This window comes from Drosophila ananassae, chromosome 2L (assembly GCF_017639315.1).
Source record: "Drosophila ananassae strain 14024-0371.13 chromosome 2L, ASM1763931v2, whole genome shotgun sequence".
NCBI lineage: Eukaryota > Metazoa > Arthropoda > Insecta > Diptera > Drosophilidae > Drosophila > Drosophila ananassae.
In genome coordinates this window covers 12,504,917-12,528,107 of record NC_057927.1, presented here as the reverse complement: position 1 = coordinate 12,528,107, position 23,191 = coordinate 12,504,917, and the positions used below count along the sequence as shown (strand labels likewise).

Sequence of the window (23,191 nt, the reverse complement as noted above, 5' to 3'; positions counted from 1 at the left end):
AAAAGCTGAAATTTTAATTTTGTTTACTTGTTAGGAAAATAAATTTACTTTATGTTAAAGATTCATATAAATAGCTAAACATGTACACTAAGTGCAAGCAATAGTTAAATTAAGAACTGCCAGTGGGAAACCAACAAGCGCTCCGCTTAAATGCTTCTGGGATGGGCTGGATGGAGCTTCTGCTGAATAAGGGGCTACTGTCCCATCTTACTTCCAGTAGAACAGGTGGGAGCTGCGAACGTCGAAGTGGTAGAAGCGCAGCAGCATATAGTCCTGCCACTTGGTTGGCAGCAACCTGATGCGGAGGGCCAACAATAATAATCGTTAGAAATAATCATCAGACACCGTGGCTAATTTAATTCTCACCTGAGCAGCCACACACTGAGTGCGAATATTTTTGGCACGTACACCATGCGCTCGTTCAGCAGCACGCCCTTGACAATTTTCTCCGCCACATACGGCGTCGACAGACCGGGATAACTTTTCGCCACCCTAAAGGGACATTTTGGATTAACAAAAGGATTGGCTTATCTTTGAAAAATTCTCACCCCGCATCGCTTAGTAGAGGCAGATCGCCACTAGTTCGCATAAGGTAGGCATTGGCAACTGTGGTGCGTACATAGTCACAGTCCGAAAGACGCAACTCCGCCCGAAGCGACTCCATGAAGCCCTCAATTCCATATTTGGTTGCCGTATAGATACCGGCTCCTGGCAGTGGCACCAGACCTGTAGCACAATAATTTCCATAATGAATAAGGACATTATTACATAAAGAGGCAAAAGTTACCAGCCAAAGCATTTACGGCCACCAGATGACCTGATTTGCGGGTAATCATCTTGGGAAGAAACTCCTTAGTGGTCTGTAATCAAAATTATAAAAAGGTTAAAAATATGTAAAATAATCACCAAACATAATACCCCTTCAGTAGGTATTCGAATTTTGGACAAAAGTGTGCAACGTAGTGAAGGAGATATCTACAAGGTATATATTTCTATGCGAAGTAGTCTTCCAATTTTAAAGCTATTGGCTTCAAACTGTAAGACAGAATGGCCGTATTCGGTCACCTAGTTGGCATATCACTGAATGATCAGAAATGTCACAACTTTTCCGGAGCTGCAAATCTGCAAATCGTCAAAATTTTTGGGGGGTCTCCTTCATTAATTGGGAAAATGCAAGAAAGGACAATATTGCCCGCATCGATGCCTATATCTTAGCCAATTTCCATCCGATTCTAAGGCGGAATACCTCAATCGATTTGTAGATCGATTCTCCATCATTCTACATCAAAATCTAGGAACAAAATATTTTTTAGATTTTTCATCGAATTTTCTGGGGGGGATTCTCCATCATTCTCCATCAAAATCTAGGAACAAAATATTTTTTAGATTTTTCATCAAATTTTCTGGGGGGTCCCCATCATTAATTGATAAAATGCATGGAATTACAATATGGTCCCCAGCGATGGCTATATCTTGGCCAATTTCCATCCGATTCTTAAGCGGAATACCTCAATCGATTTGTAGATCGATTCTCCATCATTCTGCATCAAAATCTAGGAACACAATATTTTTTAGATTTTTCATCAAAATTTCTGGGGGGTCCCCTTCATTAATTGAGAAAATGCATGGCAGGACAATATGGCCCCCAGCAATGGCTATATCTTGGCCAATTTCCATCCGATTCTTAAGCGGAATACCTCAATCGATTTGTAGATCGATTCTCCATCATTCTGCATCAAAATCTAGGAACACAATATTTTTTAGATTTTTCATCAAAATTTCTGGGGGGTCCCCTTCATTAATTGAGAAAATGCATGGCAGGACAATATGGCCCCCAGCGATGGCTATATCTTGGCCAATTTCCATCCGATTCTTAAGCGGAATACCTCAATCGATTTGTAGATCGATTCTCCATCATTCTGCATCAAAATCTAGGAACAAAATATTTTTCAGATTTTTCATCAAAATTTCTGGGGGGTCCCCTTCATTAATTGAGAAAATGCATGGCAGGACAATATGGCCCCCAGCGATGGCTATATCTTGGCCAATTTCCATCCGATTCTTAAGCGGAATACCTCAATCGATTTGTAGATCGATTCTCCATCATTCTGCATCAAAATCTAGGAACAAAATATTTTTCAGATTTTTCATCAAAATTTCTGGGGGGTCCCCTTCATTAATTGAGAAAATGCATGGCAGGACAATATGGCCCCCAGCGATGGCTATATCTTGGCCAATTTCCATCCGATTCTTAAGCGGAATACCTCAATCGATTTGTAGATCGATTCTCCATCATTCTGTATCAAAAACTAGGAACAAAATATTTTTTAGATTTTTCATCAAAATTTCTGGGGGGTCCCCTTCATTAATTGAGAAAATGCATGGCAGGACAATATGGCCCCCAGCGATGGCTATATCTTGGCCAATTTCCATCCGATTCTTAAGCGGAATACCTCAATCGATTTGTAGATCGATTCTCCATCATTCTGTATCAAAAACTAGGAACAAAATATTTTTTAGATTTTTCATCAAAGTTTCTGGGGGGTCCCCTTCATTAATTGAGAAAATGCATGGCAGGACAATATGGCCCCCAGCGATGGCTATATCGTGGCCAATTTCCATCCGATTCTTAAGCGGAATACCTCAATCGATTTGTAGATCGATTCTCCATCATTCTGCATCAAAATCTAGAAACACAATATTTTTTAGATTTTTCATCAAAATTTCTGGGGGCTTCATTAATTGAGAAAATGCATGGCAGGACAATATGGCCCCCAGCGATGGCTATATCGTGGCCAATTTCCATCCGATTCTTAAGCGGAATACCTCAGTCGATTTGTAGATCGATTCTCCATCATTCTGCATCAAAATCTAGGAACAAAATATTTTTCAGATTTTTCATCAAAATTTCTGGGGGGTCCCCTTCATTAATTGAGAAAATGCATGGCAGGACAATATGGCCCCCAGCGATGGCTATATCATGGCCAATTTCCATCCGATTCTTAAGCGGAATACCTCAATCGATTTGTAGATCGATTCTCCATCATTCTGCATCAAAATCTAGGAACAAAATATTTTTCAGATTTTTCTTCAAAATTTCTGGGGGGTCCCCTTCATTAATTGAGAAAATGCATGGCAGGACAATATGGCCCCCAGCGATGGCTATATCTTGGCCAATTTCCATCCGATTCTTAAGCGGAATACCTCAATCGATTTGTAGATCGATTCTCCATCATTCTGCATCAAAATCTAGGAACAAAATATTTTTCAGATTTTTCATCAAAATTTCTGGGGGGTCCCCTTCATTAATTGAGAAAATGCATGGCAGGACAATATGGCCCCCAGCGATGGCTATATCTTGGCCAATTTCCATCCGATTCTTAAGCGGAATACCTCAATCGATTTGTAGATCGATTCTCCATCATTCTGTATCAAAAACTAGGAACAAAATATTTTTTAGATTTTTCATCAAAATTTCTGGGGGGTCCCCTTCATTAATTGAGAAAATGCATGGCAGGACAATATGGCCCCCAGCGATGGCTATATCTTGGCCAATTTCCATCCGATTCTTAAGCGGAATACCTCAATCGATTTGTAGATCGATTCTCCATCATTCTGTATCAAAAACTAGGAACAAAATATTTTTTAGATTTTTCATCAAAATTTCTGGGGGTCCCCTTCATTAATTGAGAAAATGCATGGCAGGACAATATGGCCCCCAGCGATGGCTATATCGTGGCCAATTTCCATCCGATTCTTAAGCGGAATACCTCAATCGATTTGTAGATTGATAGCTGACTTATATCTTTATACCGTTTCTTTAAAAAAAAATTGTTAAATATTTTGGGTCCTTTAAACTCTTACCATAATGTAAGATCCCAGATTAAGCTGAAGAATGGTATCTATTTCATCGCTTTTCAGAGAAGGCGTCGAAGTCATGGGCATGAGTGATGCATTATTGACCAGGATATCGACGGGACCAAGTTCCTTTTCCACCTTGGCAGCCATCAGTTGCAATTCCCGAGGAGATGAAACATCATTCTGTATTAAAAAAAAACTTTATTTAGTTTTTCGAGAAAAAATATAGCCTAAGTGATCTTACCTTGTAAGCCTTGGCCACGCAACGGGGAATCTTGGAGAGCAACTCTACGGTTTCATAGCAGCCCTTGGAGTTGACATCAACTACGGCCAGTTTACAGCCCCGCCGCGCCAGCTCCAGGCAGATCTCGCGACCCAGGCCACTGCCCCCGCCGGTCACCTTTGAGTTAAGAAAGATAAAATCACAGTTTACCCTCATTACAATTATACAAATTAATTAGCTTAATTTACAAACAATCAACTGGGGCTAATGCGACTTGCATTGAACAAAAAGCCCATTTACCAGCAATTATGTGAGTACTGGCGGTAGTTGAATGAATGACATTACTCATACGCCCGGTGGGCCGACCCTCTCAGGCACAATTGAATGACTTTTGACCGTAATTAAACCGAAATTTGAGTGACCTCAGTCAGGGGGTGCGTCGATTCTACGATTGTGATGCAAACCAAAACTTTGGCACGTTCGTGAAAAAAATTGTATAAAAACAATAACAAGTCATCGGCACATGGCAGTGCGCAGTTGTTTTTGTAGTCACTGTAGTGGTTATAGCATTGCTGAAGAATTTCAATATCATATGCAAATTAACTAGTACTAGTATTTGTTTTTTATCTACGCATCTGCCAGATACCCAGCGGCGCCGCCTGCCAGAGATACTTCTCCCAGCCCTTGCCGAAGCTGTTTTTTGTTTACATTCGAGTCGGCAGTAAACGTCACCGATCGTGTTTGGACTGAAAATAAAAGTGAAGTTCCTAAGCTTTGCATTTTTGCGCCTTTCAGTTTGTCTTTTTGTATTTTTAGCGACGCAAAACCTGTTTGTGTTTGGCAGGGGCGCCGATTACCCGGGGGATCTCTAATTCTTGGCAGAACAATCGAATTTATCTTCGGAAGTTAATCTGGTAATTAAGTCGCTTCTCACAACTAGCCTGGGAATATTCCCTTCAAGTACTCCACTGTAGACTCGGCCGAAAGCTTGTATCTGTATCTTATGATATGTGCAACTGTGTTTGGAGTATTCGTATCTGAGAAAACGATCGTAAAAGTTAAGACTAAAATAAAAATCGAGCTATAATGACTCATTAATACGCTACGTGTGCTGCCCACGTCTCAGCCGGGAATGGAATGGAATGCTTATGAAATCCAAAATTCGATCAGGTTCTTGGCATCGCATCATCTCCAGTCGCCAGTGTGTCACCTACTCACTTAAACCTTGACCGATGGCGACCGCCAATTGACTTTTCCGTAACTAGAGCGCAATGTGTGCGCCTCCTCCGATCAGTGTCAGACTGTCCATATGCGATTAATGGACCGCGATGGGGAAAATATGATTATTTTGAAATTAAATTAGACTCGGACGGAGGGGGCTTGCATCGTTACAGCTATATTTACATGGAAATGATGCCACATTAGCTGAAGTAACCGCAAATCTCATACCAGTCCAATGAGCTGGTGCCAAACGCATAAATATTTACTTTAGTAATACTGCCATCAGTGGCCGCACCCACTCTAGATGACACAAAAAAAAATAATAATAATAAAAAATAAATGGGAAAAAAGCGGTTGGGAAAACGTTGAGGTGAGAGTGGGCCAAAGGTGGGAGTGGAAATGTTGGTGGGCAGTCACTGGAAAAGAAAAGTGCGTGACGTTGCGTTTCGTTTGGCTGCCATGTCGCAGCCACAAAAAAGCTTGTATCTTTCAGATACATCTGTCAGATGATAGCTTACCAGTGCCACCTTGCCACTGACATCCTTTTCTTTCAAGCCCAAAGCAAACAGGTAATCCAAAAGATGCTTGAGCAGGACAGCGAACAAAATCAGGGGCAGCAGCAAGACGAAAACAATAATTTTTAGATTAAAGATGGCTCGAGTGGTTTCATCATTCCGCTGCGCTTGCGCTGCAACCTGGGCGGCGGTGGGCGTGGCCGTAGAGGGAGCCGGAGTTGGAGTCACTGTTCCAGAACCCGCCGGCAACTGGGTGGTGGTCCGCGTTATCGTCGTGGTTGTAGCTGACTCCACCATCTCTGCAGCAGCTGCACCATGCACACACCGACACTCACAAAAACAAGGTAAAACGGTTCGGTTTCAGCCAAGATATTTTCGCGGTCGTCGCGTATATAGCTTATATGGCTTATTAAATCGACTCCAAACAGCTGCAACGTGCGACGTGCCGGCGAAACGAAGATCGGGCAGTGGACTAGGCACTAATACGGCAACGACAACGACAACCACAACGTCAACCGCCAACGCCAACAACCGAATGCGAATGCCAAAGCCAAACTACACAATACTTGGGCCGCGCCAGCTTTCGACCGACTCTTTCCCCATCGAGTGAAGATCGCTAGTCGCTATCTGGTTTGTATCTACGACTGCAGATTTGAGTGGGCAGTGGGCCACCTTGAGTGGAATCGAATCGGTCGGAGTGGAGTTGCAGTCTCTTGCGGTTTCACCTGACATCTCAGCCGGGCTTTCTGTTTTTAATTTTCGTGTTTAATTTCATTGTTTTCCCCGTGCCCGCTCCGGATGGGGAGCATGTTTTGTATGCTGAGATAAGAGATCGTCGGTGTTTACTTTCCCTTTATCTTGGGCCATAAACATAGGTGGCCTTTGGGGGAAAGAGCTGGAAAACAACAGCTTCCCGTGAGTCTCAGTTACTGCTGCATTATAATCAGCCACCACCTGAACGTCACCCACCCAACGTTTTGTCACTAACAAAATATTATATTTTATTATAGTACTTTCGAGACAAATGCATCATAGTTACTTGAAAGTTTATTGATAAAAGATCTATATCTAAATAAAGTAAATACATAGGATTAAGCTGAAAGTAAATCTAATAAAAGTTTTTCCTAAACAGTAATTATTAAAATTTATCTTTATTAACGTGTTTTCAAAATATTTACAATAGTTCCTTAGATAATCTGGAATAAATAAAAAAAATATATATTTTTCTCAATGTATCTCAGACTCCAAATTAAGCTCAAAACTTGACTCAAAGCTCTCATTGGACTCAAGCCAAAACTGCTTCGTTAGGCACCCGCCGAACGAGAATCGAGTGGTTGGGCTGGTGAGCATTTCTTTCGACCCATTTTCGTGGTGCCAAACTGGTAACGCAGCCAAAGAGAAAAAGGAAAGGCCCCAAATGGCAGTCGATACATCCGCTTCTGCATGCAATATGGCCACGGAGAGATTCCTATTCCATTACAATTATGGCATATTCAAATTGCCGTGCCCTAGGTCAATGAACAGCACCGAAGTAAACATAGCTACTGCCTATATGCCGCATGTGGCAAAATCCAAAAGTCGCCTGCAGCTGCACCGCAATTTCAACATCTGTTTTTTTTTTTTCAATCTTAGACTGCAATTTTTTTTTTGCATCCTCGCACATGTGCAACGCTGGCAAACGCATGCGCCCCGCTTAAGATAGTTTTTTAAGCGAAGAACTAAAACCAAAGAGGCGCAGATAGGAGTATAAATAAAATATGTAGATGCAGCGCACTGCGATTTTGACATATTTGCAGACTTGCTGAGACGGAGCCGTGCCGGAAAAAAGGAGCATTGACCGCACAAGCCACACATGTCACATGGCTAGGCCATAGCATGCGCTACACTGTACTCCACGTACAGTAGGGTCTGCTACAAGCGTACAGCACGAGGCGCTCTTTACCCCCTCATTTAAAAAAAAAAAAAAAAAAATTTTCTTCTCATTTCCAGGAATTTATTCTTAGATTTAAATAAAAATCCAACAGTCACTTATTGGAATATCAAAAAAATGCTCCAAATTCTAAGTACCATATTTGGCCCCACCGCATAAAAAATTGCATCAATAGCGTTTACAAACGCTCTTGAACATTAATCTACGAACTATGACAACTGCTATCAATATCTCTTAGTGTCTTAAATAAATCACGTGGATCTTAACTTTATTTGATGAACTCTTTTCTGGAGGTCATGGCAACTCATAGGCACGTTCTGAAAACAAAATCAGTTAATACCAATTACTTCGAAGAAAATTCATTGAAATAACTTACTTTTCAGTTTTAAAAGACTTTGGGCATAGCTGCGCAGACGGTCTTTGTTTGGGCTGCGCAGAACTTGAGTGGCCGCCTCCTTGATCATGCCTTCTATGCTGTCCAGAAGCCACTCCTTGTTAGGAACTGTAATGGACAGCTGGTATTTTCCATTATCGGTTGCCGACACATCCCAGTTATGGGGCAGTCCCCGGTGGGTGGTATTAAAGCTGTCATTGCTCTCCGTCTCCTCCTTAATGTGCATCGACTCGGTGAGCCGGCGCGACTTCGACGGATGGTCCTCAGCGTCATCCTCCTCAGTGTCGGTTGCATGCATTTTTCGCTTCATCACATTTTTTTGGCGTTCTTCCTGTTTGTGGTCACGTTTTGGGCACGTACAGACTTTAACATTTAAAAAGTCCTGTCCAACAATATCACCACTGAAAAAAACAAACAAATGCCATAATACATATAACTCTTTAAATGTTTAATTTCTTTACCTTGCATTCTCTAAACAAAAGACCAAGCAGCTCTCCTTTCGCCCGAAACATGAATTTTGACAAACAAAATTAAATGCCAAGGTCTGACGTACCAGTCCCCCTCCGTTTCGACCTCCTGACCGCGACACATTTAAAGGAATTAGAACCGAATAGCGTTCGGAAATACCTTTGCCCTGAGCTGTACCACAATAGATGGTATTGGGATTCCCGCAGCGCAGTAAGTTTTCGCGCTCTTTCTCATTGGTATCGGTAACTGAAAATGGAAAAAATGGATATTCAACTGGAATTTATGGTGGACCAAGAGGTGGACTCACGGGGCTCAACACTGAGGTGGTTCTGACAACGCAACACCGGGCCACTGACATCTTTGACAAAACAAAGAAAAACGCGCAGATTCAGCGGCTGAATGGGCATCCTAGCTTTAAACTGGATGTCAACGTTAAAAACCTTGTTCATGCGGATATAAAGCTTATTAAGCGCTTTAGAGATTGTCCAATCCGACTTGGGTGGCTCCACCAACTCGAAGCTGAAGTTGTAGCCACCGTTGTTGTGTTTTTCCAATTTTGGAAGAGTGCTGACCTGGGCCTGGAGATCCTGCAGAATCATCTCGCGTAGTACAGATTGCTGGAAAATATATTCAAATAAAATAATTACCAAAAGAGGAATGTAGAGTTCCCACTTTCCGCTCGTAGAGCTGGTAGAGCTTCATGTTTCTACTTGACTAGCTATTGACTGAATTGCTCTTTTGTTTTGCTCTAGTCTTTCACAAGCTATTGCAAATTTTAGTTATAATTTTGCTAATCTATTCGATAAGAATATACAAAATGTGCGATATACGACAGAGTTCTCTGTCTAAAAGTGAGTTCTCTTGAATGTGACGTCATGTCGGTCTTATGAAATTGCAAGGCGTCTGAGTCACACGGGCCGAGTTTAGTGGCGAGTCGGGCGCATGCTCAGTTGGTTTTCTGTCCTCTCACTTGCAACAAGTCATTTGCGATGTGTCCAGATAGTGTCTTTATTTTTGACTGTTTGTCCGATGGCATCAGCTCGATGAGGACTAAAACAATTAGGCAAGTATTAGTTGCTTTAAATCAATTGTTCCGACAACATGGACTTGTCCAGCGATTCGACCCATCGCAGCATGGTAAAATTCCTAACAATCACACTGGTAGCCCTTATGACATTTTTTGGGCTCCTCTCCAACCGCTATTATTCTGGCAGCCGCGAGAAGTTCAGATTCTCAATAATATATCTCGTTTATGACATTTTCTGGACTGTTGGATTTACGATAATGTATGGACACCAGATTGTCAAGGAATACTATCAGGGTCAGATAAACCTACGAGATGCCATCACGCTGTACAGCTACATGAACATTACAGTGGCAGTTATAAACTATGTAACACAAATGATCATAAGTGAACATGTAGCCAAGATGATGAGTGCCGTACCCTTCTTCGAGATTCTGAGGAAGTTTCGCCTCAATAGCAAATCGCTGTATATTGCCATTTCGACGGCTTTTATCAAGTCTATTGGGTTCCCCTTCATCTTGGAGGTGGCATTTATTCTACAGCAGCGGCGCCTGCATCCCGAACTAAGTTTATTTTGGACCATATACAGACTGTTTCCGTTGGTCATCTCAAACCTATTGAATAATTGTTATTATGGCGCAATGATTGTAGTATTGGAAATTATTAAGGCCCTGAATTTCCGTGTGGAAACGGTCCTCAAGGAGGTTAATATTTTGCAAAGGGAGGAGCAATTAAAGTTGAACACCACCTACTACCGCATGCAGCGATTCTGCTCCTTGGCCGATGAACTGGACAGTCTGGCGATCAGCTACAGGTTAATATACGTTCATACCGGAAAATACCTAAGCCCTATGTCGCTTTCCATGATCCTATCACTGATTTGTCATCTCCTCGGAATGACAGTTGGATTCTACAGCCTATACTACGCCGTAGCGGATACTTTCATTGGCGGAAAACCGTACGACGGCTTGGGTTCCCTCATCAATTTGGTGTTCCTCTTCATTTCGCTAGCGGAAATCACACTACTGACCCATTTGTGCAATAACTTGTTGATTGCCACCCAAAGAACTGGCACACTTTTGCAGGATATGAATCTGCGACATGCAGACCCTCGCTTTCGCAAAGCTGTCCAGGATTTTACCCTATTTGTGACACTCAGTCGATTCAAAATCAAGCCCTTGGGTCTGTATGAACTAGATATGACACTGATTATGAATGTCTTCTCGACGGTGGCCAGCTTTTTGCTTATCCTGGTGCAAGCGGATCTCTCGCAACGGTTCAGGATGCTCTAGGATGTGGTGGTACCAACCTGGCTGAACTGCATGAGGTTTCCCGACTGTAAGTATTTGAAAAGCTTTAGTAGCTGAACTTTTGGTTAGCCAGGATATACTCACATTTAGTCCTTGCAGGAAGGCCATCGGCTCGGTAGTTCTGCATAGGATGAAATAATAAATATAGATCACACTGATCAGTTATGGTCAAGTACTCACAAGTCCCCCGCTTCTGCAACGGCCTTTTCAATGTCATCTGAGGCTGTCTCCGGTGCCGATCCCACGGATGCTTCATTGGCAGTTGAATGGTATTCCTCGTCAGAATCAGCGCTGTTGCGGAGAACCACATTTTAGAGTTAGTCAAAAATTGCGAGTGTAGAGCGATCCAGTATTCTTAGCTACAAATACAATCGAATCGCGACGTGAATGGTGCAAGTACATGCGTGTTGCTTCATGCATGTTTACGTCCGGTGGTAACCACTCTGCAGTACCTGACTTTGTGCCATGACATTGGCTGGGAAATGTACATTTCGGTATTCTAGTGCTTTAAAATCGAAACCAGGATAAAACTCAGTAAAAGGATCTGAATACGAGAGCGGTAAAAACTAGGAAGAGACCGTGGATAGTGGAATTTTGCCAGTCACCATGCTACGTACATATCTTGAGCACCCAACTATCGGCTATCGTCAAGGGCGGGTTATTTTGAAAAATCTCACCGTTTGGGGATTAATATTCCGGGAGTTTGAGTCCAGGTTCCTCTATTATTAACAAATATCCTGGAGGGTAGAGCCGCAATTCCATTTGGCTCACTCTGAACGACAGCGAAGCTTGTGGAGTTATTGCAAGGCACAAGAGGAGCGCTAGGACCAGTAGACTGCACAGGCGGCCCCTCTGGAAACAAATCGCACTCAAAGATCGGGCTCAAGTCCACGTTCGACGGATCGTCGAAGCCTCCGAAGAAGTAAGTTTGGCTGTTGGTTCTTGAAATGCTGCAAGAATTTCTGTGCAAAAATGATCCCAATTATTCATGTCATCTTGTTGGGAAAATTATGGATTCTTACTGGTTAATGGTCATGCTAAACGACGAAGAGGCTTGCAGAGACATCTTGCATGGATTTCTTATCAAGAAATGCACAAAATTGTAAGCTAACCACCTTCTAGCTCGCTTCTTTCAACAAATTGCAAAGAAAAACGAATTTCGCGTATTACGGTGCTTTGAGCAGTACGTTTTAAGATATGGCAACACTTCCATCAAAAGTTTAGTACCGACAACAACATCATATATCGATTACTTAACAAATATCGATGAAATGGCGCCAGAATTTAAAACCAAAGTATAAATATTTATTAAAGCTAATCAATTTCACTGTTGGTTTTGTTCCCAATCACACCAACTGATTGCCAAAAATGAGTCCTGGAGTATCTGCGCACATGTTCGTACAAGAGACAGGTCCTATAATTAAACCATAACTTTATAATTCAAAATAAAACTCAAATACTTCGTAGATTAGGCTTATGTAGCTATGGCATATATTTACAATTCTAAAAACGTACAAAAAAGCACTTTTAGCACACGGACTATAAAGCTTTAATATTTCACAATATTTTCTTCACTAGGTGTATTGTCTGTAGCTCGATTTTGCGCCTCTGTGACATTGGTGAGGTCAGAGGTCGAGGACTCTCTGGTGTGCCTGAAGGATATACAAAGGAACAGCACAATAATGATAAGTTTACAGTGAAAATGGTATAATAATAATATACAGAGTTAAGTTTTTAAACCGAATATTACCTGTAAAACACGTAGTGCTGAAGCATAAAGAAAATATCAAACAGCACAGAAAAAAGACCCAAGCCGAACTTTGTCGGATCACCAAATAGTGAAGCCCAATCGTCTGAAAAAGAGTTTTAGATTTTTCTTTAAAAGTTCACAAATTTCTCATTATATCGTACCATAATTGTGGGCATTTAGGATCATCTGTAACATGCTTAGAGTTCCTCCAGTAAAGTCGAGCAGGATATTACCAATACTCCATCCGGACGTGCTCTTCCTGCGATAGTTCATCAACGCTTGAGGCACATACTTGATGATGGTGATGGTCAGCTTGACATAACTGCAGTAGTACAGGAAGTCCAGCCAATGGATGACTCCACCGCCAGCCAGCCCGGCTGAGACCACCACCACCACGGCAAAGATGCCCAAGATGCCATAGGCTATAAATGACACCCTTTGCTGTCCCCTCTGGAAATAAGGAAATATTTATAATTTATTTGCTAAATAATTAGAAAAATATTCTTGCCTCATAAATAAAACACTGTATGATTGTTATACAGGTGGCGAACATGGCGTGCAGTGAGAAGACCACATCATTCAGCAACACCGGATTCAGACCACGAGGATGACGCTCCTCGTACTCCTCCTGCAGGCCAGTAATGAAGTAGAGGCCGCAATTGAACATGCTGTACAGAGTGAAGCCAACAATGTTGAGGGTGAGGAAGTCAAAGTTCAGTCCTTCCACGGATTTGCGGCGGTAGTTGATCCAGATCTGCGGATAAAAGGACACCGACCAGGCGGCAAAGTAAATCCATCCGAAAACAATCGAAGTGTAGATAAGGCCTTCATTTTTTGCCACCGTTACTCGCAGAAAAACATCATCCACGCTGAAAAATATAATATTTTATATGGATTAAGATAACTATAAATATACATACATCGCCTGATTGGCATCCTGATCGCTGGAGGCCGTGACTTGAACATAGCCAGCATTTAAGCCAGTTATTACCACCGATTGGTTTTGGGTGCTGCCGGAGGGATAATCGAAGGAGTCAGGCTCCAGTCGCAAATGATCGTCCGAATCCGTCTTCAGAGTAACTCGCACACTTTGCTCCAACAATTCACTGTAAATTGGAGTATTTTTAGTTAATATGTAACTTGATTTAATAACTGGCAATTGGAACTTACTAGGCATAGACCACGAAAGTCTCGTTTGTGTTCAGAAGAACGGTGATGTCATGGGAATCGACGGTAAGTCGACCGGTTTGTCCATTTCCCAGGCCAACTGTCGGTTAAAGAATCCGTCTTATTGGCACATACCATATCTGGATTAAATGATGGAGAATCTCACCTGTAGCCAGAAGAACAAGGAGTACAAACGCCAGGCCCATTCTTGTTTTGTCGCTTTTCTTTCAGATTCAGTTTAATGTTTTTTGAGGCCTATTGGCATTTTCTTCGGACAGAAAGGGTATTCATGTAATTGAAAATTAAATCAATTGATCAATTTACACCAATAAAGGAGAGTTGGAGTTAAAAATGCAAATTCACAAGCTCCCGATGACACTTTGAATTAATACTTTCCAGCATTCATTCGAAGAGTATATCATCTACCTCCAACACTTTTATCAAATCTACCTGTGTTTCGCTCTATATAAGTCGGTTAGATGTTTTTGTTTTTGAGATAAAATTGCTATGCGATGGAGAGGGGCAACCTTCAAAAAATCTCGCTCAATGTTACAACTTTGCAATTAGAACAATATTTTTTTGTTTTTTTTTTATTTTTTGCCCGGCACACACTTCATAGTGTAGTTTTGGTCACAGCAGGAAATGATTGTTCGTTTGTCGGTCAGTCGTAAAAACAAAAGATTCCAGACTTTATATGACGGTTATATTGGATCCATTGGGAGGACCGTGACATGGCGTTAAACAAGGGCGCGTGAGAACTGGCTTATCTCCAAGCCATGGCACCTGATAGTGTCAGTCGCTATATTCGAATTATTGGCTAACATTAAAGTTGCGGCAGTACACCCCAGGCATTGCAGTTCTCAGATAAGAAAGACAATTAATCCTCTTTTCATTAAGTTACTAGAAGTTTCTTTATTTTCAAAAACAAAAATCTCAAAAAATTGAAATTGTATCTAAAGCTAACAGATAGTTCTAAACTAAGAGCTATCTTAGGGCTAAGAGCCATAGCAGCTAAGGCCTTCGGCTCGCACTGATCTTGATATTAGTTAATAAATTTCACTAGAAACGTAGTAATGTTTTTAATCACGGTTTATTACACTGATAACCACAACTTGGAAAAACCAACTGTTCAAATACCCGTCTAAAGAATGCATAATTCAACACACGAGTTGGAAACAAATGTTTTTTATTTCTTTTTTTTTTTTTTGCGTCTGTTTCAGCCGGATTAGAACTTTCACTGGCGGCTGGGAAAGCAGTGGGGCGGGCGATTTAGTAGCCAATTTCCAAGATATCCCTCCCAAAAACGCGATAAAAAACACATCCAGAACTGGGTATTTACCAAGTGATAAACATCACTCATCCGTCCACAGACGACACTCACCCGCGTTAAAACCAAAATTAAACAATGCTCCTAACTGACAATTAAACTCGCAATGACCGCCGGTGGCAATATCATTTGGAGCCGATTTGGATGGCGACTCTCCAGCAACTGAACGCGCGCATGAATGGAGCCGTATAAATAATGGATGGAGCTGTGGAGCTCGAGGGTCTGCGGGTCTGGGGACAGTAGTCGCCGCGCAGCTATCGTCGCAACAACAGAAATTCGAGCGAGAGTGAGATTCGGATCGGCAGGCAGACCGCTTGGCAGTTGTTTTATATTTTAAGGTTTTTTCTTTTTTTTTTTTCATTAAGAACCCTTCAGCTCAAGACGTTTCAGGTACTTAATAAAAGACGTGACTAATTAAGATATTTTTACACAAAAAATATAATGGGCATTGAAGAATAAATAAAAATATAAGGATAATAATTTAATTAAATCCATTTCGATAAGTTAAAGGAGGATATTTTTAATAATTTAATATCTAATAACATTAAAATTATAAAATCTTCAATTCCAAATACTTTAAATTTCAAAAAAACCAAACCTTATTTCAGAAATTTAAGTCTTTTCAGTTTTTAAACATTTTTGAAGTTAATAGCTCTTTTAGTAATTCACCCAATCTAGGTTCAATATAAAGTATTTTCATGGCATTCCCCCACATTTTCCAATAAATAAAAGAACAAGCTTTGAATGGTCTTATCAGCAGTTTCATGGGTCTAAAAATAAAAGATACTTAAGTTTTATACCAGCTCTGATAACTCAAGTTTCATGAAATGGTATGCGACCAGCCCACCGCCGGCTAGAAATAATTTGTCACAGTAAACAAATCAAATTATAAGATTCACTTTCTATCGTAGATTTTTTTCCCATTGTTTTCTTTTTTTTTTTTATTGATGGTGCAGAATAAGCCACGATTCCCGATCCCCGATCCACTTGTGCCAAATGCATAAATTTTTTGCAAACAAATCGAAAACTTGGCATGAAATCGGAAATATGTGCCAAGCGAAGCAAGACTTGGCCGCCGGAGGCACAACTGGAGACCAGACCTTATTGTTGATGGTATTGTTTCCTGGAGAGAGAATCGGGTGAGACCGCGGGTGGCTCACCTTACAGGTTGATTACATACAATACGGGGATGCCGGCCAATAAATTGAGCATTAAACCAGTTTAATTTGCACATTTTACAAACAAAAACGCAGCTCAATTCACATAAATAATGGGGGTAAGGTAAATCGAACGTAACACATTTCTACGTTAAAACTAGGCACTCGATTGGTCAAATGGATCTCCGTTGCTCTGCTCTGCTCTCTCCGTCAAGTCTTGTCTAAGGCACTGATTATCGCAATGAGTCGATGGATAAATAAGTTAGTGGTTGCAGGATATAGGCTATCTAGCTGCTGGCGAGTATGTGGTCTCTGTTTCAGTCGTCACTTGCTGCTGCTGCTGCTGCGTCACTGATTCTGATTGGGATTCTGGCCGGCCCGACGATTCTTCTCGAGTATTAAAGCGCGACTGAAAGCAAAACAAACCACAGAGAATGATAAAGTGGGGAAATTGAAAGCAGTTGTGCCACCACTCACCGATAGCGCTCATAAAATCCCACAATGGTGCCCAGCTCTTGCTTGAAAAGTCGCACCAGCATGCTATCGAAGCCCTCCAGTTCCGGCAGACTGAACATGTTGAACTGAAGCAGGTGGTCCTTTGATGAGTCCGCCTCGGAGTAGACGGCCAGCCACTTGGGTATTTCCTCAAGAAGATAGGGATTCGCCGGCACCAGAGCGTTGTGGGTATGAGTGGGTGGGGCGTAGAGAGAAGCCTCCGGACGGATGGCCTTTGGCGGCTCCGCGGATGTCGTATATACGTAGTACGAGGTCAGGCACGGATGCTGCCGTTGGCACTTCCCAGTGTACTGGTTCTCGTAGTATGTGCCATGTAGTTTGGACACAACCCGCCTCCATCCCACGGGCAGACCCTCTCGCTCCAGGGGATGATTCCAGTGAGTCGTATGAGCATTGTGGTCGATGTAGTACTTTCTGCCATGCAAGGTGTATTGCGTAGCCCAACCCGGAGGCAGGGGCAGCTCCTCGGCCTCCGTGAGCGATTGTTGCGATGGCACCTTCTGAAGGGATCCATTCGCGCTGCCGCCGATCCCGCCCGCCCCAGTCGGAGGTGTGCGGGGTGGTGCATACAAAGACTGCACTGAGGTAGAGGCGCCACGAATGCTGCCCGAGCTGCCGTCACGGCCACTGCCGCTGAGAGATCCCCCACCACTGGCACCGGCTGCAGGAACCGCTAGATGTCCTTGGTGGTGGGGCGGTGGTACCACGGCCAGCGTGGCAGATGAAGCCGTTGTGTTGCTATAGATCGGCGACTCTGACCGCTGCGACTGAGTGGCTCGCATCGAGGAGACGCGGTACGGGTTCTCGTAGATCGGGTAAGAATCACTGGAGTAGCTGCCACCCAGGTGCGGCGCCAGTTGCTGGTGCTGCAAGTGTTGCTGTTGTTGCATTGGTGACCTACGAAAGCAGAAAATATGTTTACAGAATTCATTATTATGGTACGAAGCGGGTGGGCATACCTGGTGGGGTGATACCGTGGCTGGCGATCCCTGAAGGACATGCCCGCCGTATCGAAACGCAACGTAGACCCAAATGGGGTGGATGCATGCTGCTGGTGATGTTGCTGTTGGAGCTGTTGGGGCTGCTGTGCTTGTGGTGGCGGGATAGCGTAGTGGACGGGGGAGTTGGGCCGCTGCTGCAGTTGCAACATATTCGCGTAGGATGCACTTAGCATGCCCTGATCGCCGTCGTAGCTAGCTGCCGCCATATGCGGATGCGGATGCGGATGCTGCTGAGTGGTGGAGTAGCTGCGCTGGAATCCCCCTGCAGCGGGACCCGGTGACGGAGTGCTATGCAGCAATGGGGATGACTGCTGGCGACGCATCCGATCCAGTTGCTCAATGTTTACATAGTTGCTGGTGCTGCTGCCGGCGCTGCCCTGACTCAGCTGGTTGCTGCTGGCCCGAAATTGGTGGGGCGGCAGGGGCGGATGCGTATGCATATGGGTGTGGGAGTGATGGTGCTGGCTGTGCGGCTGGAGAGGCATCTGGCTCTGTGCCCGCCGGGCATGGTAGTAGTCCGGCTGAGAGTCTGCACAGGAATATGTGTTCCGGCTGGTGCTCGAACTGCGCGGATGGAACTCGCAACTGGGCGAGGTGCTGGCGCAGCGCTGGAGCGTTTTCTTCTTGGACCGCTGGTCACTGGACCACACATTGATGACGGGAATCTCCGGCGGAGTGTCCTTCTTCACGTACTTTCCCACCACGCCCTCCTTGTGCTGTTTCTCCTTGCTCCGGCGCGAGAGCATCGTCGGTTTTCGGTTGCACAGCAGAATTGTTAAATAGTTCATGCAGACTCGCTTTGCTCTCAAAAGGAATTTGTTTTTTTTTACACCATTGTTAAGGCCAATTCTTTATTTCCAAGTTTTTGTTATTCTGCTGGCATTTTACAGCACTCTTATCGACGCTTCTAAGCACTTGTGCAGTCTTCCTTTATCGATCGTAGTAATCTATCGATAGTTCTTATTGGTTGATTCAATCAATATTTTTTAATAATAAATCAATTGTATCGCTCTCATTTTCCATTAGATTTTTTTAAATGTAAAATTGATACCATTTCATCAACCGCTGATCGCCAAAATGTAACAAATGAATTGTTACAGGGCGAGCGCCCAATGGTTTTATTTTGAAATTGCCTAACACTGTTTTTACAATAGCGGGCACAAAAAAATAAATAAATAATTATACAAAATAAAATTGTTAGAACAAGCTTACAAGTTATTTGAATGCATTCTGTAATAAGTTTGAAATTATTAGATTTTTAAGAAAATTGACCTTTGAAGATTTGAATTTCGCGCCCATTCCAACCTGTTCCAATCAAAAATTGCACCTGTGAGCGTGACTCTTCGCCCTGCTTCTTTTCTGGCGCTCGTTTTTGTTTATTATTTTCATTCTCTTCACAGCTGCGGAACGATCTACAATGGAAATATTTCTTCGTCTGCTCCTGATAGTCGTAAAGGTGTTATCCTGGATCATCAGCCCGATTCTGGATAAGTTCGTGTATCCCCAGAAACCCAAAAGAACCCAAGTTCCTCCGATCAAAAATCCACTTCTCCTTTTGAGTATCCAGGAGCTGCGCAGTCGTCTTCGGTCACGTCAGGTAACCTACAGTCTAAAGTAGCATGGGAACTAATTTGGGAGCCCTTATCATAAACCAAAGGTCAACATTAGAGCTTATCTTCCAACCGACTAGCCAGTCAATGAAATATTTAAATACAATTTTTAATCCATATTCAGTTGACTTCTGTGGAGCTGGTGAAGGCATACATCGACCGAATCGAGAGCGTTAATTCGCATTTAAATGCGCTGATTGAGTCCCGTTTCCCGGCTGCTCTGAAGGAGGCCCAACATGCCGATGACCTAATAGCCGGATGCGCATCTCCAGAGGCGGTGGAGAAGCTTTTCGAAGAGCGTCCCCTGCTGGGACTGCCCATGACCGTCAAGGAGTCATGTGCCCTCGAAGGAATGACCTTTTCTGTGGGCAGTCTCTTCCGGAAAAATGTAAAAGCCAATGCGGATGGCGAGGCGGTGAAAAAATTAAGAACTGCCGGAGCTATTCCTCTTCTGGTCTCTGCAACTCCCGAGTATTGTTTTAGCATCGAAACGGATACCTTCTTGAACGGACGATCCATCAACCCGTACGACTTTGAGAGGACTCCGGGGGGCAGCTCTGGCGGTGAGGTGAGTATGGATACTACATACACTGCGCGTCATCAGATTAGCGCCCCCCTTTTGGTTTTACTTTATTGCATCTATCTCTGTTTCTATTGCACGCAACTTCAAAATTTTTGTTGTTGCTTTTAAAATGCACAAATTGTCGCTTTCTGACAGAAATACCGTTAGGTGAGAGAATCCGTTATCTATTTTTTCTTCTTTTGTTTTACTTTCTCTGCAAAAGCTTGCACTGATTTTGCGTCATCAGATTAGCGCCTGTAAATTCAAATTTAGTTATCTCGCGTAATTTTTGACGTACAGTTGTGAAATTTTTTGTGCTGATTAATTGAATAATTGTTTATAAACTGAGAATCAAAATGGGTAAAGGAACTGTCCTATCTTTAGAAGAAAAGTCTAAGATCGAAGCCTTTAGTGAAAGTGGCTTATCTTTACATAAAATTGCTGAAAAAATGGGAAGGCATAGAAAAACTATAGCCAGTTTTCTTAAAAATAAACAAGGCTATGGTAAAAATATGAAAGGCGGTAACAACAGAGTTATTTCCGAAGCAGACATTCGGTCTATAGTTAGACATGCGTCTAATTCACACGACTCTTCTACAAAAATTAAAGAAAAAAGCGGTGTGGAAGCTAGCAAGTCTACGGTATTACGAGTCATAAAAAAAGCAGAACACTTGAAAAGACTAAAACTAAAAAAAAACCACAACTAAATAAGTTACGAAAGGAAATGCGCCTAAATTTTGCTCGCTCGCATATGACATGGTCGAAGGAGTGGCGCTTTGTAGTCTTTTCCGATGAAAAGAAATTTAATTTAGAAGGCCCTGACGGCTATAATTATTATTTCCACGACATGCGTAAAGAAGAGCATATTTTAGATCGTTTACATAGCCGGGTAGGTGGCGTAATGGTATGGGGAGCCATATCCTATTATGGCACCTATGAGTTACAATTTCTCACCCCGAAAATGAACGTATAATAATCTTTTAAAAACGGCTTTCCCACATTTCCAAAATTGTTTTGGAAATCTTAAATGGCGTTTTCAACACGACAACGCTCCAATCCACACTGCCCGATCTGTAAAATCGTGGATACAGGGCCAAAACGTTGATGTCCTGGCGTGGCCGCCGTACTCTCCGGACTTAAATATAATAGAGAACGTGTGGGGATGGCTCTCGAGAAAAGTTTACGAGTCTGGAAAGCAGTATAGTACAAAATTGGAGCTCATCGACGGGATTAAAGAAGCTTGGTCTTCCATATCATTACAATACATTGAGAAATTGTACGAGTCACTTCCTAGCAGGATCTGTGAGGTCCTGGAAAATGGGGGCGGGACCACCCATTATTAATTTGATTAAAAAATAAGTAAATAATAAGATTAAGCATAAAACACTACTAGTTGTTAAGCATTAAGTGAAAATTCATTAAATTTAAGCAGGGGGCGCTAATCTGATGAAGCAAAATTAAATTCATATATTTGGTATACATTTTCTTTTCAAATAAATAAAATATTATTGTTATACTTATCATTATGTACCTTATCTTATTTTGAAGAATATTATTAAAAGTATCGTCAAAAAAAAGTTTTATGGCTTAGCCTTGATAGTTTGGATAATATTGGACATTACCCGAGAATGATCAGGGGGCGCTAATCTGATGACGCGCAGTGTATTTTTAACTAAAATTAATAGCTCCCCTTCTTTAGGGCTCTCTCAATGGCGCTGGAGCCTCTTTGTTTGGAATTGGGTCGGATATTGGAGGATCCATTCGTATTCCCAGCCAGTACTGTGGCATCTTTGGACACAAGCCCTCCGGCGGAGTGGTGTCCGTTAAGGGACACTTTCCCGACTCCTCCGATCCGGGTATCGAACACTATCTGGTGGAGGGACCAATGACCCGGTTCGCCGTGGATCTCAACGATCTACTTCGAGTGATGGCGGGCCAGGAAAACTCCAAAAAGTTGCGCCTAACCGAACCTGTCCAACTGAACAAAATAAAAGTGCACTATGCACTGGGTTTCGACGGCCTGAACGGACTCATTCACATGCCTGTTGATGAGAGCATTCGGAATGCCATTTGCAGAGCAGCCACTCACCTGAAGACCCTCGGCCTGGAGGTGACTCAGTCCCAGTTGCCCAATCTCAGCAACTCGGTGGAAATGGCTCTATCGGGAATCGCTGGACAAGATGGAATGGTCTACCTGCTGGAAGGACCTGAGGAGTCGGGTAAAGTGCGGCAGACCCTTTGGGAGATATTACGCAGTCTGGTGGGTCAGTCCAGTTACACAACCAACGCTCTGATGTTCGAGTTGTTGCGTCGAACCAACGCCTTCATGACCAGAGCAAAGGTGAATCAGTATCTGGAAGAGTCACGGCTCCGCATCGGAGAGTTCAGCGTAAGTGAGCAATTAGTTAACATGCAAGTTGTAGCCACACGCTGGAGGGGATTACATTAAAACCGGGTTTATTATTATTTGTAAAGTAATTATAATCATCAGATTGTACTTTGGTTATGAGAACGTTTTGTGTCGCAATCTTTATTTCTCGGATAATAGTAGTAGAAATAATAGTAGTAATGTAATTTTAGAAATAATTTAAGTTTTAATAACATATTTATTTCTATTAATTCTTTAGAAACTTCTCGGCGATAATGGCGTGCTGCTGTTCCCCACCTTGAACTTGCCGGCTCCCAGGCACAAGTGGTCAGTATTTTCCCTCTGGGGCGTCGACTACACCCTGATCTTCAATGTGCTGGGTCTTCCGGTTACCCATGTGCCCATGGGTCTGGACGAACGTGGACTTCCGTACGGGTTTTCCGTCATTGCGGGTCCAAACCAGGACAGGTTGTGCCTTCGAGTCGCCGTAGAGCTAGAAAGGGCTTTTGGCGGTTGGAAGCCACCTGTTCCACACGAGATTAATGAATTAAAAGATATTGTTTACCCGTTTTAAAAAAAATAATGAAAACAACCCACATTTATTAATCATTTGCTATTTAAAATTTTACAAAATTAAAAAGTTTTTTAAAAACAAAGTGGTTTCGTTTTTTTAAGAAATTTTGATCTCTCAAGTTAACTGGCTGAGGGTAGCTTAAAAATACATTAACAAATTAAAAACTAAATAAAAATATGTCCAACAAATTTAATTTTGAATTTTTAACCCTCCCAT

General features: G+C 42.6%; 6 protein-coding genes across 10 annotated transcripts; 2 read left to right on the top strand and 4 right to left on the bottom strand.

Annotated features, from left to right (window-relative positions):
* Positions 1-6: 6 nt before the first annotated feature.
* Positions 7-6,388, bottom strand: LOC6501049 (short-chain dehydrogenase/reductase family 16C member 6). The gene is made up of 7 exons (XM_001954423.4): positions 5,821-6,388; positions 4,103-4,258; positions 3,865-4,041; positions 788-860; positions 549-726; positions 367-492; positions 7-295 (listed from the first exon to the last, which is right to left on the bottom strand). The coding sequence occupies exons 1-7, from the start codon at positions 6,112-6,114 to the stop codon at positions 208-210; spliced, it is 1,092 nt and encodes a 363-aa protein (XP_001954459.1). The 5' UTR covers positions 6,115-6,388; the 3' UTR covers positions 7-207.
* A 1,404-nt stretch (positions 6,389-7,792) lies between these two features.
* LOC6501048 lies at positions 7,793-12,119 on the bottom strand. Of its 3 annotated transcripts, XM_014911386.3 has the most exons (9): positions 11,966-12,119; positions 11,621-11,905; positions 11,124-11,234; positions 11,028-11,064; positions 10,943-10,969; positions 8,917-9,226; positions 8,603-8,855; positions 8,124-8,542; positions 7,793-8,064 (listed from the first exon to the last, which is right to left on the bottom strand). In XM_014911386.3, the coding sequence occupies exons 1-9, from the start codon at positions 12,007-12,009 to the stop codon at positions 8,042-8,044; spliced, it is 1,509 nt and encodes a 502-aa protein (XP_014766872.1). In that variant the 5' UTR covers positions 12,010-12,119; the 3' UTR covers positions 7,793-8,041. The 3 variants fall into 3 exon arrangements, with proteins under 3 accessions (XP_014766872.1, XP_001954457.2, XP_032305479.1); XM_001954421.4 differs by lacking the exons at positions 11,621-11,905; positions 11,966-12,119 and adding an exon at positions 11,396-11,576; XM_032449588.2 differs by lacking the exons at positions 10,943-10,969; positions 11,028-11,064; positions 11,124-11,234; positions 11,621-11,905; positions 11,966-12,119 and adding an exon at positions 9,282-9,326.
* LOC6499516 (putative gustatory receptor 94a) lies at positions 9,576-10,970 on the top strand. Its single transcript, XM_001954422.4, has one exon. The coding sequence runs from the start codon at positions 9,711-9,713 to the stop codon at positions 10,923-10,925; it is 1,215 nt and encodes a 404-aa protein (XP_001954458.1). The 5' UTR covers positions 9,576-9,710; the 3' UTR covers positions 10,926-10,970.
* A 284-nt stretch (positions 12,120-12,403) lies between the features above and the next one.
* Positions 12,404-15,368, bottom strand: LOC6501047 (cystinosin homolog). 3 transcript variants are annotated; one of them, XM_014911385.3, is made up of 8 exons: positions 15,242-15,366; positions 14,027-14,128; positions 13,864-13,960; positions 13,614-13,799; positions 13,202-13,562; positions 12,855-13,143; positions 12,694-12,796; positions 12,404-12,595 (listed from the first exon to the last, which is right to left on the bottom strand). In XM_014911385.3, exons 2-8 carry the CDS (start codon positions 14,064-14,066, stop codon positions 12,493-12,495), a joined length of 1,179 nt encoding a protein of 392 aa, XP_014766871.1. In that variant the 5' UTR covers positions 14,067-14,128; positions 15,242-15,366; the 3' UTR covers positions 12,404-12,492. The 3 variants fall into 3 exon arrangements, with proteins under 3 accessions (XP_014766871.1, XP_044572291.1, XP_044572292.1); XM_044716356.1 differs by lacking the exon at positions 15,242-15,366 and adding an exon at positions 14,311-14,741; XM_044716357.1 differs by lacking the exon at positions 12,404-12,595 and having other exon boundaries at positions 12,690-12,796; positions 15,242-15,368.
* Positions 15,369-16,387: 1,019 nt separating this feature from the next.
* LOC6501046 (scaffold protein salvador) lies at positions 16,388-18,787 on the bottom strand. Its single transcript, XM_001954419.4, has 3 exons — positions 17,820-18,787; positions 16,822-17,757; positions 16,388-16,753 (listed from the first exon to the last, which is right to left on the bottom strand). The coding sequence occupies exons 1-3, from the start codon at positions 18,647-18,649 to the stop codon at positions 16,693-16,695; spliced, it is 1,827 nt and encodes a 608-aa protein (XP_001954455.2). The 5' UTR covers positions 18,650-18,787; the 3' UTR covers positions 16,388-16,692.
* A 384-nt stretch (positions 18,788-19,171) lies between these two features.
* Positions 19,172-23,055, top strand: LOC6499517 (fatty-acid amide hydrolase 2-A). Its single transcript, XM_001954418.4, has 5 exons — positions 19,172-19,190; positions 19,262-19,458; positions 19,596-20,039; positions 21,733-22,422; positions 22,661-23,055. The coding sequence occupies exons 2-5, from the start codon at positions 19,279-19,281 to the stop codon at positions 22,973-22,975; spliced, it is 1,629 nt and encodes a 542-aa protein (XP_001954454.1). The 5' UTR covers positions 19,172-19,190; positions 19,262-19,278; the 3' UTR covers positions 22,976-23,055.
* The last annotated feature ends 136 nt before the right edge of the window (positions 23,056-23,191 follow it).